The 17,027-nt window shown below is 35.6% G+C and overlaps 1 protein-coding gene across 1 annotated transcript; it reads left to right on the forward strand.

Moving 5' to 3' along the window:
- The first annotated feature begins 637 nt into the window (after positions 1-637).
- Positions 638-1,603, forward strand: LOC104851103 (olfactory receptor 7A17-like). Its single transcript, XM_010608262.1, has one exon. It carries the CDS (start codon positions 638-640, stop codon positions 1,601-1,603), a length of 966 nt encoding a protein of 321 aa, XP_010606564.1.
- Positions 1,604-17,027: the final 15,424 nt, after the last annotated feature.

Below are 17,027 nucleotides of genomic sequence, written 5' to 3' on the forward strand. Positions count from 1 at the left end.
TTTTGAACAATATTAGATGAAACAAGCACCTCCTTTAGGGCCTTCCCCTGTTCATTCATCTTGCTACACACTTGCTTCTAAGGATAGCCTTGTGTCTCCTTCCACTCTGCTTCCTTGAGAGCATTGCTCAAGTATTATGTTTTCCTTTCTCTCCTGCAACCCCATAAAGGTAGCACCTCCAACCATATTTCTGTTTATCCGACCATATTTTCTCCAAAGCAACTATAATCACATAATACATAATATGAATGTTTCTTAAAATTACATAAAATTATACATATCTATTCCTTAATAATTTATCATTTCTAAATTGGAAACATTTTTATAATCCTCATGTAGATTTCTGATACATAATTTTCACACTGAGGGCCAAACCCATGACCTGACACATGCTAGGCAATTACTCTGCCAGCAGCTAATATTTATATTTTCCACAATGATTGCACTGCAGGAAATTTTACTTTTCAGTACACTATGTTTAAAACTCAGCTCACTTTCTTTGTATACATGAAATGTTTTTAATTAAAGCTAGAGAATATGTAATATGTTTTTAAAGTAACAAAGTAAAGAAAATTCTAATCAGAGACACCAGAGGAAATAACAGAAATCAACCATGGTTTCTTTCTCTTTACAGCACATGGGAACACAGAATATTACAAAAATTTCAGAATTTCTTCTTCTGGGACTTTCAGAGGAAGCAGAACTGCAGCCCCTCATGTTTGGACTTTTCCTGTCCATGTACATAATTACTCAAGTTGCAAACCTGCTCATCATTGTGGTGACAGTGTCAGACACCCACATGCACACACCCATGTACTTTTTTATTTGTAACCTGGCCTTTGTAGACATGTGTTTCGTCTCTACCACTGTGCCAAAAATGCTGGTGAACATCCGGACACTCAGCAAGGCCATATCCTATGAAGGCTGTATCACTCAGATTTATTTTTTTATATTATTTGCACTGCTGGACAACTTCATCCTGGCTGTGATGTCTTATGACCGTTTTGTGGCCATCTGTCACCCACTGCACTACAGATTCATTATGAAGCCCAAGCTCTGTGTATTGTTTGTGCTTGTTTCCTGGATCATCAGTGCCCTGAATTCATTGTTACAAAGCTTCATGGTGTTAAGGCTATCCTTTTGCACACATGTGGAGATCCCACATTTTTTCTGTGAACTTGATCAATTAATTCATCTTGCCTGTTCTGACACTTTTCTTAATAATGTGATAGTATATATTACAGCTATGTTTTTGGTTATTGGGCCACTCACTGGCATACTTTACTCTTACTCTAAGATAGTTTCTTGTATACATGCAATAGCATCTACTCAGGGGAGGTACAAAGCCTTTTCCAATTGTGCATCTCACCTCACAGTTGTCTTCTTATTTTATTGTACAACACTAGGTGTGTACCTTAGTTCTGCTGTTGCCCAAAACTCACATTCAAGTGCAACAGCCTCAGTGATGTACACTGTAGTTACACCAATGCTGAACCCATTCATCTACAGTCTGAGAAATAAAGACATAAAGAGGGCTCTGAAAAGACTCTTTAACAGAAAACTACAGTTTTCCATTGTCTTGGGACAAAAAATGTTCTGCTGATCACAGGGCTCAACACCTGGAAAGCTAAGATTAAAATATTTCAATTACACTGTAGAAGTAATGATTTTTTCCTTAGTTTCATTAGAAAATTTCACAAAGGTTATCTTTCTTTGATTGCAATTTTCTATAAAATGTAACTGACCTTGTTAAACTCTATACTCTAAACAATGCTGTTCTTTATCAATTTCATACTTGCTGACTTATTTACAATCACTGTATTGAAATATGAAAAATTCCACTTGTCTCAGGTTAACATGAACAATTTCATGACAGTCAACTGTTTCTGCTGAGTTCTTTTTCTTTTGTTGTTACTAGAAAATATAGCCATGTATTGCACTCCTATGTAAAAAAAAAACACATTTGGCTACTAAGGTCAATTACATAATTTTCTACTGCAGGAAATGCAGAGAACAGTTTGCATTTTTACTCAATGAGTTAGACTGTAACAGATCAATGTGCTCAATAATGATCATTGCCTTTTCTTTTCATCAGGATTCCATTTTCTTATCATAGCCACTGGCAAAACATATTGTGAAATATTTATCTCCAAGAGCAGTCTACATGAAAAGAAAAATTACAATTGATTGATTCAATTGCCCACAGGATGAGAAAAGAGATTTTATATAATGACATATTTACCCATATTATATATGTGTTATTTTAAAAATAACTGAAAGGCCAGGGATTTAGCTCAGTGGTTCTGCCACCTCCCTCACAAACACAAGGTCCCGAGTTTGATCCCCAGTACCAAAAAAAAAAATCTGCTAAAAAAAATAACTGAAGTACTCAAGTACATTAAAATTGCAAATATCCAGGCCATTATGCTATTCTTTATTATTTTTCCTCATTGAGTTTATTGGTACATTTTAGTTATAGAGTACAGTTACATTCATTACTGGGATCTTGTACCCAGTACCCAAGACATGACAGGTCTTGGTTCTCATTTTATCCCCTTATCCCTGCCCTTCCTTCACCCCCTCCTCCCTCCCCATTTACAAACATTTTATTTCCATTTTTTCATTTTCTCCTATTTTTTTCCTTTCCCTTATTACCTTTCTGCTACCCTTCCCATTTTCCCTACACTTTTAGACGTTTTCTTGCTATTTCATGTTGTCAATTATCTCATTAGGATCTTATGTAATATTATAGCTCCTCACACCAGAGAAACTATTCAGTATTTACACATGTGTGACTTATTTATTTCACTTAGGAGTATGTCTTCAATATATATCAATTTCCTATGAATAACTCTAATTACCAATTCTGTATGGCTGAGTACTATTCCGTTTTATAGAAAAACCACATCTTCTTTATCCAATTTCCAACTGATGGGCGAATGGGCTGTTTCCAAGATTTAACTATTAGAAACTGTGCCACTATAAGCATGGGTGTGCGTATATCAGTGTGGTATGATTCCTTTAATTCTTTTGGAAAGTTACCTAGCAGAGGTATGGCTGGGTCAAATGGAACCTCTAGTTCCAGCTCTCTGAGGTATCTCCATATTGATTACCATAGTGCTTGCACCAGTCTGCACTCCCACAAACAACGGAGAAGGGTACCTTTCTCCTCACAACCCCGCCAACATTTGTTATTGGTTGATTTCTTGATAGGAGCCACTCTTTGTGGGGTGAGGTGGAATCTCAGTGTTCTTTTCATCTGCATTTCTCAAATGACCATTGATGTGGAACATTTTTTCATATATTTACTTCATGCTTTTATTTCTTTGTCTGAGAAATATCTGTTCATTTCAGATGCCCATTTTTGAATTGGGCCCTTCTATTTCGGGGGGTGCTGATGGTTTTGAGTTCTTTATATATTCCAGATAGTAGTCCTTTGTCTGAGGAGCAGCTGGTAAAAATTTTTTCCACATTGTACAGTGTCTCTTAGCTCTGTTCATGGTTCCTTTTGCAGTGTAGAGCTTTTTAATAAGATGAAATCCCAGTTGTTGATTCTTCCTGCTAGTTCTCATGCTACTGAGGATTTGTTCATAAAGTGTTTTCCTTTGCCAATGTCTTCAAGAGTTCTGCCTAACTTATCTTCCAGCAAGTTCAGTAGTTCTTTTTTAATGTTTAGATCATTAATCCATTTGGATTTTACTTTAGTTCATGGTGAAAGATAAGGGTCTAGTTTTAATCTTTGGCAGGTTGAGATCCAGTTTTTCCAACACCATTTATTAAAGATGCTATCTTTCCTCCAGTCAGGATGGTCAGGTCCTCTGTCAAAGATGAGGTAGCTAACTACAGCTACAGTTGTTTTTGTATCTTCCAGTCTGTTCCACTGATCCTCAGGTCTGTTTTTTGTTTTGTTTTGTTTTGTTTTTTGTTTGTTTGTTTGTTTTGCCAGTAGCATGCTGTTTTATCACAGAGTCTTTGTACTATTGTTTCAAATTGGGAATTATTATACCCGCTGCAATGTCTTTGTTGCCTAGGATGGCTTTTGCTATTCTAGGTCTCTTATGGTTCCAAATGAATTTTGGGATTCTTTTTTCTAGTTCTGTGAAATATAGTGTTGGAATTTCAATTGGCATTGCATTGAATCTGTATAGCAGTTTTTGTAGTATGGCCATCTTCACTATGTTGATTCTTCCTACCCAGGAGCAGGTGATATCTTTCCATTTTCTTATATCCTCTTCAATCTCTTTTTTCTGAGTGCTGTTGGTTTCATTGTAGAGGTCTTTTGCTTCTTTTCTTAGATTGATTCCTACATACTTCTTTTTTTTTTTTTTGAATGCTACTGTGAATGGAATTTTTCCCTAATTTCTCTCTCAGTGAGTCTGTTAATTCTGTACAAGAAGGCTGTTGATTTTTGGGTGTTGACCTTGTATCCAACTACTCTGCTAAAAGTCAATTAAGTATAGAAGACATTTGGTGGAGTGTTTTAGGTCTTCAATGTAGAGTATCATATTGTCAGCAAATGATGACAGTTTAACTTCCGTTCCCAACTTTTTTCTTTAATCTCTCTTGTCTAGTTACTGTGGCTAATGTTTCCAGAACTATATCAAAGAGGAGTGGTGAAACAGAGCATCCTGGTCTGGTTTCTACTTTTAATGAGAAAATTTTCAGTTTTTTGCCATTTAATATGATGTTGGCTGTTGGTTTTTCATAGATAGCCTTTATTAAGTTGAGATATAGGCCATCTATTATAATTTTTGCAGGGTTTTTATTATGAATGGGTGTTGAATGTTGTCAAGTGCTTTTTCTTCATGTATGGAGGGGATCATATGTTTTTTGTCATTGACTCTGTTAATATGATGTATTATATTTATTGCCTTACATATGTTGAACCATCCTTGCATCCCTGGAATAAATCTGACTTGGTCGGGATGTATGATCTTCTTGATGATCCTCTGTATTCTTTTTGCTAATATCTTCTTAAGGGTTTTTGCATCTGTATTCTTTAAGGAGATTGTCCTGTACTTCTCTTTTTTAGAAGCATCTTTCCCTGGTTTGGGAATCAAAGTAATATTTGCTTCCAGGAATAAATATGGAAGTATTGCTTCCTTTCAATTTCCTTGAAAAGTTTGAAGACTAATGGCAGTAGTTATTCTCTAAATGTCTTGTAAAATTCACCAGTGAATCCTTCAGGACCTGGGCTTTTCTTTGTTGGTAAATATTTAATTACATTTTCAATTTTGCTGATTGTAATTGGGGTGTTTAAACTGTTTTTAACTTCTTTGTTCAACTTTGGTAATTCATAAGTATCTAGAAATCTGTCCATTTCTTCTGTTTTCCAATTTATTAGAGTACAGGTTCTCAAAGTAGGTTTTCATTATCCTCTGGATTTCTGTTTTATCTGTTGTGCTTTCACCTTTTTCATTCCTGACTGCATGTATCTGAGCCTTTTCTTTCCTTTTTTTTATAAGGTCAGCTAAGGGTTTGTAAATTTTATTTATGGTTTCAAAAACCCAACTCTTGAGCCAGCAAGGTGAGATCTGGGAAAAGTGGCTCAGCTCAGACATCCCATCTGCTTCCACCGGCCTGGGCCCAGTCCCCAGGTCCAGGTAGCCACAGCCTCTCTTGCAGGCACCACCATTGCCACTCTTCCAATGCCAGCCAGAAAGGTGAGACCCGGGGAAAGCGGCTCAGCTCACACAGCGCATCTCCTTCCGCCATCCTGGGCCCAGCCTATGGGTCCGGGTAGCTATGCACTCTCTTGCGGGTGCTGCCATTGCTGCTCCAGCACCAGGAGGGTAGCCTTGCAGGTGCTGCACCCCCTTCCAACTCTCAGATCTCCTGATTGTGCCAGTTCTTGAACCCACTCTGCAGAGACATAGCTGATTATAAAGGGTATTTTTCTGAGCTCCCAAATTTGAACATCTTTAAATAAAAGGGGGGGGAACTTGTGATAGAACTGTCTAGAGTTCAACTCTGCAGGAGGTCAGGGAGCTCAAATTGATTGTTGTGGCCTGATGTCAGTTGGCATCAAGGGGGTCTGCCTTTGGCTAGCTAAGATAGGGGGATTTGCTTCTGCACATGGCTGCAAATGATGTACATTATGACAGCAGAGATATAGCCTGAAAGAAGGCCTTCAAAGGCCTTCTTTTGTCCTTTTCTTTCTATTCCTCATTCCACTCTGTAAATTCTTCTTTCTGTCCTCTTTCACCAACTCAGGGTCTTGCTCCACCATATTGTCCTTCATCTCACTTTCTGTTCCTGCTCCTGCCCTAACTCGGATTTCTTCCTTTATCATTTTTCCCTTTTTATCAATGTTCTTTTTTTCTATCATTGAGCCTCACTCAAGGGTCAGAAGTTTCAAAAGAAAGTGAACCCCTATTGCTGTTAAGGGGATATATTCTTGTTCTTATACTCACACTCAGTCTATCCCTTTTGAGTTTTACAATTTCCTAAAGATTATGTGGTCATTCTGTGTCCTCTGGCTTCACTTGAAACCTTCTCTAGTTCTGTTACTTGGTTAATCTTCTCATCCTCACTAGGTCTAGGTCCCCATCCTAAATGGTAAATATGCTATGTTGAGGAGTTTGTTCACTGCAAACATATTTTGGGCTGATTCTTGATTTTAATTTAAGTTGCATGATTGGGGGGTGATGGATTGATGACTACCACAACTGGTCAATTTGCAGGACATGATTGATCCTGTTGTACTGCTGATTGTATTATTGTGATAAGGGATGGGGATTCATTTGACGAGTTGTTCTCTTGGATATTGTGAAAGTGACAATATCTATGAGTCATTAGAGAGTCAGGGCTGAATCGCAATGATATCTGGAAGATTTAACAACCCAGAGATTGAATCAAAGACAATGCAACAGGAAAAGTAAAAATGAGAAAAGTCTTAAGGAAGGCACAAAGACAGACTTCCAGTTCACCAATAGCAAACAGGAGGGCAAAGGATGAAAAATCTGATGGTGAATCAACAGGACACTCAGAATTCACAACACAGGAAGTAACAATCAGGCTCTAGAAAAATTCAAAACAGAAATAATTTAACAGATAAACTAGAAACAGTGAGCAAAATAAAAGTCATGATTCGAGACTCTAGAACAGAAAATGATAAAAAAAAAATAGATGAGCTCAGGACCATAATAGAAACCATGAAGGCCCCTCCATAAGAAACAAAAGGAAACAATGAATGCCCAACACAGGAAAGGAATGGAATCCTTAAAACAGATTCAACCAGATATCCAGGAGATTAAAAACTCTATTGAAAATGTACGCAACCAAATAAAAGAATACAAAGATAGAATCTCATATATAGAAGATAGGATAGGAGGCAGTGACCATGAAAAAGAGGTATCTTAAAATCAGTAAGGGATCATGAGAAATCGATCCAACAACTCTTAGATGATGCAAAGGAGACTAACATAAGACTGAGAGGAATTGATGAAACAGAAGGAGAAAATGCAAATGACTTTAAAAACATGTTCACAGAATTGATGATGGAAAACTTCACAAACAGAGAGGAAGAATTTCACATACAGCTAAGTGAGGCATAGAGGACTCCAACTAGCCACGATCAAAAAAAAAAAATCTACACCTAGACATATAATAACCAAGATCCCAGAAACCCAACAGAAGAACAAAGTAATACAAGCAGTAAGAGAAAAGAAACAAATCACATGCAAAGGAAAGCCCATCAGAATCACAGCAGACTTTTCAACACAAACCCTCAGGTCAAGGAGAGCCTGGAGTGAGGTATTTCAAGTCCTAAAAGAAAACAACTTCCAACCAGGACTGATGCATCCTGAAAAACTCCCTTTCAAAATGGATGGGGAAATAAGATACTTCCATGACAAAGAACACGTGAGAAACTTCATGAATACCAAACCAGCACCACAAGGAATTCTAAACAATGACCGAGAAAAAGACAATGAAGTTCATAACACCATGAGGTCCAAAAGAGCAAATCAAACAGTCAAGGCCAGAAACTAAAATGAGAGGGCAAAAAATTTAAAAGACTCAACAAAAGGACAATAACATGACAATAAGAAGTCAGTACATATCAGCTACAACCATCAATGTTAATGGCCTCAATTCACCAATCAAGAGAAATAGACTGGCAGAATGGATTAAGAAGCAAAATCCAACAATATGTTGTATACAAGAAACACACCTAGTGCAAAAGGAAGCCCATGGACTGAAAGTGGAAGGATGGAAAACAATTCTCCATGCATCAGGAGCCCAGAAAAAAGCAGGGGTAGCAATCTTATTCTCAGATAAAGTAAATTTCAAACCAAAACTCATTAAGAAAGACAAAGAAGAACACAACATCCTTGTAAAGGGAACAATTCAAGAGGAAGAGTTGACAATTGTAAACATATATGCACCAAATATTAATGCCCCAACTACATAAAACAAATATTAAGTAACATGAAAAACCAAATAAGCACTAATACAATTAGTATTAGGGGGATTTAAATACCCCATTATCACAAATAGACAGATCATTTAGACAAAAAATCAACAATGAAATGCAAGAACTGCTCCAAGTTTTTGAACATATGGACTTAATAGAAGTCTGTAGACGGTTCCACCTACAAAAATCAGAATATACATGCTTTTCAGCTGCACATGGGTCATTCAACAAGACAGATCACATACTAGCTCACAGAACACGTTTGAATAAATGCAAAAGAATCGAATTTATTCTTCTATAGTATCAGATCACAGTGCAATAAAGCTGTCAATCAATAGTATAAGAAACTAAAGGAACTTCACAAATACATGGAAATTGAACAAGACTCTCCTGAAGAATCAATGGATCACAGAGTAAAACAAAGGAGAAATCAGACAGATTTTACAAATAAATGAAAAAGCCAATACAACATACAGGAATCAATGGGACACAATGAAAGCAGTTCTACATGGAAAATTCATAGCACTTAATGGCCACACTAGGAAAATACAGCAACAACAAATAAACAACCTAATGATGAATCTTAGACTCCTAGAAAAATAAGAGCAAGAAAAACCCAAAGCTCAAACAAAAGGAAATTACAAAGATAAGGGCAGAAATCAATGCAATGGAAACTAAGAAAACAATACAAAAAATAAATGAATCAAAGAGTTGGTTTTTTGAAAGAAAAAATAAAATGTATAAACCCATACCAAATCTTATCAAAAAAAGGAAACAGAAGGTTCAGATCTAGGAAATCAGAAATTAAAAGGCAAAGTCACAACAGATCCATCAGAAATCCAGAGGATCATTAATACCTACTTTGAGAAGCTGTACTATAATAAAATGGAAAACACAGAAGAAATGGACAGATTTTTAGATACTTATGAATTACCAAAGTTGGACAAAGAAGATAAAAACATTTTTTACATACTATATGGCTCTATTTATTAAAGCTCAAGCATATTGAAATTTTGTCTATAACATCAGAAGCCACGATCAGGGTTACTTTTGGTAAAGGAGGGTAGTAGTGAATGGGATGGAGTGTAAGGAGGCAGCTTCTCATGGACTGCTTGTGGCATGAGCAGGTTTACTTTAGAATTCATGGAGTATTTTTCTGTGTGACATATTATACACATTAGTGAAAATTTATAACAAAACAGAAGAATAGATTTAAATATGTCCTCTTATGCCCTATCTTACAGGATTCTTTTTTTTTTTCAGCTTTAATAGAGTTTATTGGTACATTTTAGGGATACAGTTATTTAAATTCATTGTTGGGATCTTGTACCTCTACATGACAAGTCTTGATTCTCATTTTTCCCCTTACCCCTGCCCTCCCTTCACCCCCTCCTCATAAAGTGTTTGTAGATGAAAACACTTTAAACACCCCAATTACAATCAGTGAAATTGAAAATGCAATTAAAAAATTACCAACAAAGAAAACCCCAGGTCCTGATGGATTAATTGCTGAATTTTACAAGACATTTAGAGAAGAACTACTGCCATTACTCTTCAAACTTTTCAATGAAATGGAAAGGGAAGCAATACTTCAAAATTCATTCCTGGAAGAAAGTATCACTTTGATTCCCAAACCAGGGAAAGACACAACTAAAAAAGAAAACTACAGGACAATCTCCTTAAGGAATATAGATGCAAAAATCCTTAATAAGATACTAGCAAACAGAATACAGAGGATCATCAAGAAGATCATACATCCTGACCAAGTTGGATTTATTCCAGAGATGCAAGGATGGTTCAACATATGTAAGTCAATAAATGTAATACACTATATTGACAAAGTCAAGGAAAAAAGCCACATGAGCCTCTCAATAGATACAGAAAAAGCATTTGAGAACATTCAACACCCAGTCTTGATAAAGAACCTGCAGAAAATTGTAATAGATGGCCTATATCTCAATTTAATAAAGACTATCTATGAAAAGCCAACAGCCAACATCATATTAAATGGCCAAAAACTGAAATCCTTCACATTAAAATCAGGAAAAAGACAAGGAAGACCACTATCACCACTCCTCTTTGATATCTTACTGGAAACATTAGCCATAGCAATTACACAAGAAAAAGAAATTAAAGCAATAGAGGTAAGACAGGAAGAATTTAAACTGTCGTTATTTGCAGATGATATGATACTCTACATTGAAGACCTAAAACTCAACCAATAGACTTCTAGACTTAATTGACACTTTTAACAGAGTAGCAGGATACAAGGTCAACACCCAAAAATCAATAGCCTTCTTGTACACAAATAACAGACTCACTGAGAGAGAAATTAGGGAAAAAATTCCTTTCACTGTTGCATGCAAAAAGTGAAGTATCTAGGAATCATCCTAACAAAAGAAGCAAAAGACCTCTACACTGAAAACTACAGCACTCTGAAAAAGGAGATCGAAGAGGATATAAGAAAATGGAAAGACATCCCCTGCTCCTGGGTAGGAAGAATCAACATAGTGAAGATGGCCATACTACAAAAACTGCTATACAGATTCAATGCAATGCCAATTGAAATTCCAACACTCTACTTCACAGAACTGGAAAGAAGAATCCCAAAATTCATTTGGAACCATAAGAGACCTAGAACACCAAAAGCCATCCTAGGCAACAAACACATGGCAGTGGGTATAACAATTCCCCATTTGAAACTTTACTACAAAGCCACTGTGGTAAAAACGGCATATTACTGGCAAAGCCACTGTGGTAAAAACAGCATGTTACTGGCAAAGAAATGGACCTGAGGATCAGTGGAATAGATAGGAAGACACAAAAACAACTCCAGATGTAATCAACTACCTCATCTTTGACAAGGGAGCTGACTATGACCACTGGAGGAAAGAGAGTGTCTTTAACAAATGGTGTTGGAAAAACTGGATCTCGACGTGCCAAAGATTAAAACTAGACTCTATCTCTCACCATGCACTAAATTAAAATTTAAGTAGATTAAAGATCTAAATATTAAAACAGAAACACTGAACTTTCTGGAAGATAAATTAGGCAGAACTCTTGAAAACATTGGCATAGGAAAACACTTTATGAACAAATCCTCATTAGCACAAGAACTAGAAGAAAGAATCAACAACTGGGATCTCATCTTATTAAAAAGCTTCTCTACTGCAAAAGAAACCATCAACAAAACCTACAGACAACCTACAATGTGGGAAAAAAAATTTTCCAGCTGCCTCTCAGACAAAGGACTCATCTAGAATATATAAAGAACTCAAAACAATCAGCCCCCCCAAATGGAAAGGCCCAGTTCAAAAATGGGCATCCAAAATGAACAGACATTTCTCAGACAAAGAAGTAAAAGCAGCAAGTAAATATGTGAAGAAATGTTCCACATCACTGGTCATTCGAGAGATGCAGATGAAAACAACACTGAGATTCCACCTCACCCCACAAAGAATGGCTGCTATCAAGAAATCACACAATAACAAATATTGGCAGGGTTGAGGGGGGAAAGGAACCCTTCTCCATTGTTGGTGGGAGTGCAGACTGGTGCAACCACTATGGCAGTCCATATGGAGATACCTCAAAGAGCTAGGACTAGAGGTTCCATTTGACCCAGCCATCCCTCTGCTGGGTATCTTTCCAAAAGAACTAAAAGAATCATATCACAGTGACAGATGCACACCTATGTTTACAGCACCACAGTTTGTAATAGTTAAAACTTGGAAACAGCCCATTTGACCATCCATTTGGAAAGTGGATAATGAAGATTTGGTTTTTCTATAAAGTGGAATACTATTCAGCTGTAAAGAATGAGAAATTAGAGTCAGTCATAGGAAAATTGATACATTTTGAGGATATAGTCCTAAGTGAAATAAATAAGTCACACATGTGTAGATACAGAATAGTTTCTCTGGTGTGAAAAACTATAATAGTACTCAAGATCCTAATGGGATAATTAACAATGTGAAATAGGAAGAAAAGGGCTAAAGGTGTAGGGAAAGTGGGAAGGGTGGGGAAATGGGAATAAGGGAAAAGAAAAAATGTGAGAAAATGAAAATACGGAATTAAAGTGTTTGTAATGGGGAGGCATGGAGGGGTAAAGGGAGGGTAGGGACAAGGGGATAAAATGAGAACCAACACCTGTCTTGATATAGGTAAAAGATCCCAGTCATGAATGTAACTGTACTGTATACCTAGAATGTACCAATAAACTCAAAAAAAAATTTCTTCAATCCATTTATCTTTTGTATCAATTTCTTATTTTCCATGGCATTGATTTCTGCTCTGATCTTATAATTTCCTCTCTTGTTCAAGCTTTGAGTTGTTCTTGCTCTCGTTTTTCGAGAAGTCTAAAATTCATCATTAGGTTGTTTATTTGGGATTGGTCTGTTTTCAGAGTGTGGGCATTACATGCTATGAATTTTCCACATAGAATTGCTTTCATTGCGTCCCACAGATTCCTGTATATTGTACTGGCATTTTCATTTATTTGTAAAAATCATCTAATTTCTTCTTTAATTTCCTGTGTGACCCATTGATTGTTCAGGAGAGTGTTGTTCAATTTCCGTATGTTTGTGAAGTTCCTATGGTTTCTTATGCTATTGATCTCCAGCTTGATTGCGCTATGATCTGATAATATACAGGGGATAACTTCAATTTTTTGCATTTATTCAGACCTGTTCTGTGAGCTAGTATGTGGTCTATCTTTTAGAGTGACCCATGTGTAGCCCTAAAGAATTTATATTCTGATTTTATGGGATGGAACACTCTAATGATGTCTATTAAATCCATATGTTCAAAAATTTGGTTCAGTCCTAGTATTTCGTTGTTGATTTTTTTTCCTAGATATTCTGTCTATTTGTGATAGTGGGGTATTTAGATGCCCCACTACAATTGCATTAGTGCTTATTTGATTTTTGATGTTACTTAATATTTGTTTTATATAGTTGGGACATTACTATTTGGTGCATATATGTTTATGATTGTCATCTCTTCCTCTTGAATTATTCCTCTTACAATGATGTAGTGGACTTCTTTGTCTCTTTTAATCAGTTTTGGTTTGAAATTTACTTTGTGAATAAGATTGCTACTACTGCTTTTTCTCTGGGCTCTTGTAGCATGGAGAATTGTTTTTCAATCCTTTCACTTTCAGTCTATGGGCTTCTTTTTTCAATAGGTGTGTTTCTTGTATACAACATATTGTTGGATTTTGCTTCTTAATCCATTCTGCCATTCTATTTCTCTTGATTGGTGAATTGAGGCCATTGCCATTGATGGTTATAACTGATATGTTCTGACTTCTTATTGTCATGTATTTGTCCTTTTGTTGACTCTATTTAATTTTTCACCCTCTCATTTTACTTTCTTGCCTTGCCTATTTGATTTTCTCTTTTTTACCTCATGGTGTTATGAACTTCATTGTCTTTTTCTCGGTCATTGTTTAGAATTCCTTGTGGTGCTGGTTTGGTATTCATGAAGTTTCTCACGTGTTCTTTGTCATGGAAGTATCTTATTTCCACATCCATTTTGAAAGAAAGTTTTGCAAGCTACCTAGTTGGAGGTTGTTTTCTTTTAGGACTTGAAATACCTCACTCCAGGCTCTCCTTGACCTGAGGGTTTGTGTTGAAAAGTCTGCTGTGATTCTGATGGGCTTTCCCTTGCATGTGATTTGTTCCTTTCCTCTCACTGCTTGTATTATTTTGTTCTTCTGTTGGATTTCTGGGATTTTACTCTAGAATGTTCTCTTTACAGATGATGACTATGATGCTAATTAAACAATGGTGCCAGGTACCACAACAGCAACAGGACTTTACTGTTTTCTGGATATTATTCTTTTCTTTTCTTTTTTTAATGTTTGTTTGTTTTTGTTTTTGTTTGTTTTTTTTAATGGAATGTGCTGAATGTCTATAATTTTGTTCTATATATATATATTGAATTTGGGGAAACTTTAACAGTGCTGTCAACTTAGGACAAAGTTATTCCAATTTTCTGTATTGAGTTGGTTTTCTACAGAAATGGATAGTCATATTGGTCTAGAAATGTTAATTTTTTAAATTTTTTTCCATGTGTACAGGGATAACATATTGCACTAAATATGTACAGTCATATCTACTTGGGTTTGATTACAGAAACTAATAAAGTATTATCTAAATAATGAAAAAAAGAATAAAATAACACTACAAGAGCAATAAGCAATTTAAATATGTTAAGGGACCATTTTCATCTCCATAAATAAGGATTATTTTAATGTTACATCATTGCCTTTCTCTTTAACTTCGTTTTTGGTTTTATTTTAGGATTCCCTATTTTTAATGTTCATACAGAGATTTCTTTAACTGAAATACCAAAGAGTTTCTCTGGTGTGAAAAACTATAAGAGTACACAGGATCCTAATGAGATAATTAATAATGTGAAATAGGGAGTAAAGGGCTAAAGGTGTAGGGAAAGTGGGAAGGGTGGGGGAAAGGTAATAAGGTAGAGGAAAAAAATATGAGAAACTGAAAAAAATGGAAATAAAGTGTTTATAAATGGGGAGGGGAGGAGGGGGTGAAGGGAGGGCAGGGACAAGGGGAAAAAATGAGAATCAAGACCTATTATGTAAAGGTACAGGATCCCAATGATGAATATAACTGTATTGTATACCTAGATTGTACCAATAAACTCAATAAAAAGAAAAAAACTTTCTAATTTAAACTTTTTACAATAAATTGGAGCTGTTTAAAATTTTTATTTTTATTAGTATATGTTCACAATACATAATGATTACATTTATTTAGGGGAGTTGGTATATCTACATGTACATTTTTATTGCCAGTAACAGATTTATTTTTTATTCTTATCCAATTAATTATCATAAACACAGAATAACAGCCAGATGAACTAGTCAAAAATCATATAAAACACATAAACTATTTATACTAAATCAAAACACACCTTTAGATACACTGGCTATGTTGGATTACAGTAATATTTTTCTCTCTTTTTTTCCTATTGTCTGTATTTATGTATTTGGTTTCTCATATAAGAGAAAGCATATGATATTTAAGCTTCTTTATCTAATTTACTTCACTTAACACAATGGGCTCAAGGTTCACCTCTTTTCCAACAAATAACCTAAATTTAACCTTCTTTATGGAAGAGCAGTACAGCATTGTATATAAATGTCACAAATTCTTTATTCATTTGTTGATAAATATAGACTGTATGATGTAGCTGTCTGTGTTATGCTGCTATAAACATGGGCATGCGTGTTTCCATGTAATATGATGTCTTTATGTCTTTATCTCTTTTGGGAAGATACCTGAAGGGGAATTGCTGATTCAAATAAAATTTCTTGATACTAGCAAACAGAATACAGAGGATTATCAAGAAGATCATCAATCCTGACCAAGTCAGATTTATTCCAGAGATGCACGGGTGGTTTAACATGCTAAAGTCAATAAATGTAATACAATATATTAACAAAGTCAAAGACAAAAACCATATGATCCTCTCAATAGATGCAGAAAAAGCATTTGATAAGATTCAACACCCATTCATGATAAAAACCCTGCAAAAAATTGGAATAGATTGTCTATACCTCAATTTAATAAAGGCTATCTATGAAAAACCATCAGCCAACATCATATTAAATGGCCAAAAACGGAAAACCTTCATGTTAAAATCAGGAGCAAGACAAGGATGCCCATTATCACCACTCCTCTTCAATATAGTTCTGGAGACATTAGCCACAGCAATTAGACAAGAGAAAAAAATTAAAGCAATAAAGATAGGAAAGGAAGAAGTTAAACTGTCATTATTTGCTGATGATATGATACTCCACATTGAAGACCCAAAAAACTCCACCAAAAGACTGCTAGACTTAATTGACAGATTCAGTAGAGTATCTGGATACAAGGTGAATACCCAAAAGTCAATAGCCTTCTTATACACAAATAACAGACTCACTGAGAGAGAAATAAGGGAAAAAATTCCTTTTAAAAATAGCATCCAAAAATATGAAGTATCTAGGAATCAATCTAACAAAAGAAGCAAAAGATCTCTACACTGAAAACTACAGCACTCTGAAAAACGAAATTGAAGAGGATATTAAAAAATGGAAAGATATCCCCTGCTCCTGGGAAGGAAGAATCAACATAGTGAAAATGGCCATACTATCAAAACTTCTGTATACATTCAATGCAATGTTACTTGAAATTCCAACACTATATTTCACAGAACTAGAAAAAAGAATCCAAAAATTCATTTGGAACCACAAGAGACCTAGAATAGCAAAAGCCATTTTAGGCAACAGACACATGGCACCAGGTGTAACAATTCCCAATTTCAAACTATACTACAAAGCCACTGTAATAAAAACAGCATGGTACTGGCAAAGAAACAGGCCTGAGGATCAGTGGAACATAATGGAAGACACAAAAGCAAACCCAGATGTACTCAGCTACCTCATCTTTGACAAAGGAGCTGACCATCCTCAGTGGAGGAAAGATAGCCTCTTTAATAAATGGTGTTGGAAAAACTGGATTTCAACCTGCCACAGATTAAAACTAGACCTTTATCTTTTGCCATGCACTAAATTAAAATCCAAATGGATTAAAGATCTAAA

The sequence above is a fragment of the Fukomys damarensis genome, unplaced genomic scaffold, assembly GCF_012274545.1.
Source record: "Fukomys damarensis isolate Sample0158 unplaced genomic scaffold, DMR_v1.0_HiC HiC_scaffold_30, whole genome shotgun sequence".
In the NCBI taxonomy this organism is placed as follows: Eukaryota; Metazoa; Chordata; class Mammalia; order Rodentia; family Bathyergidae; genus Fukomys; species Fukomys damarensis.

What these genes read in the sequence shown, in the direction of transcription:
- LOC104851103 (XM_010608262.1), top strand. Translation starts at nt 638, where the DNA reads ATGGGAACACAGAATATTACAAAAATTTCAGAATTTCTTCTTCTGGGA.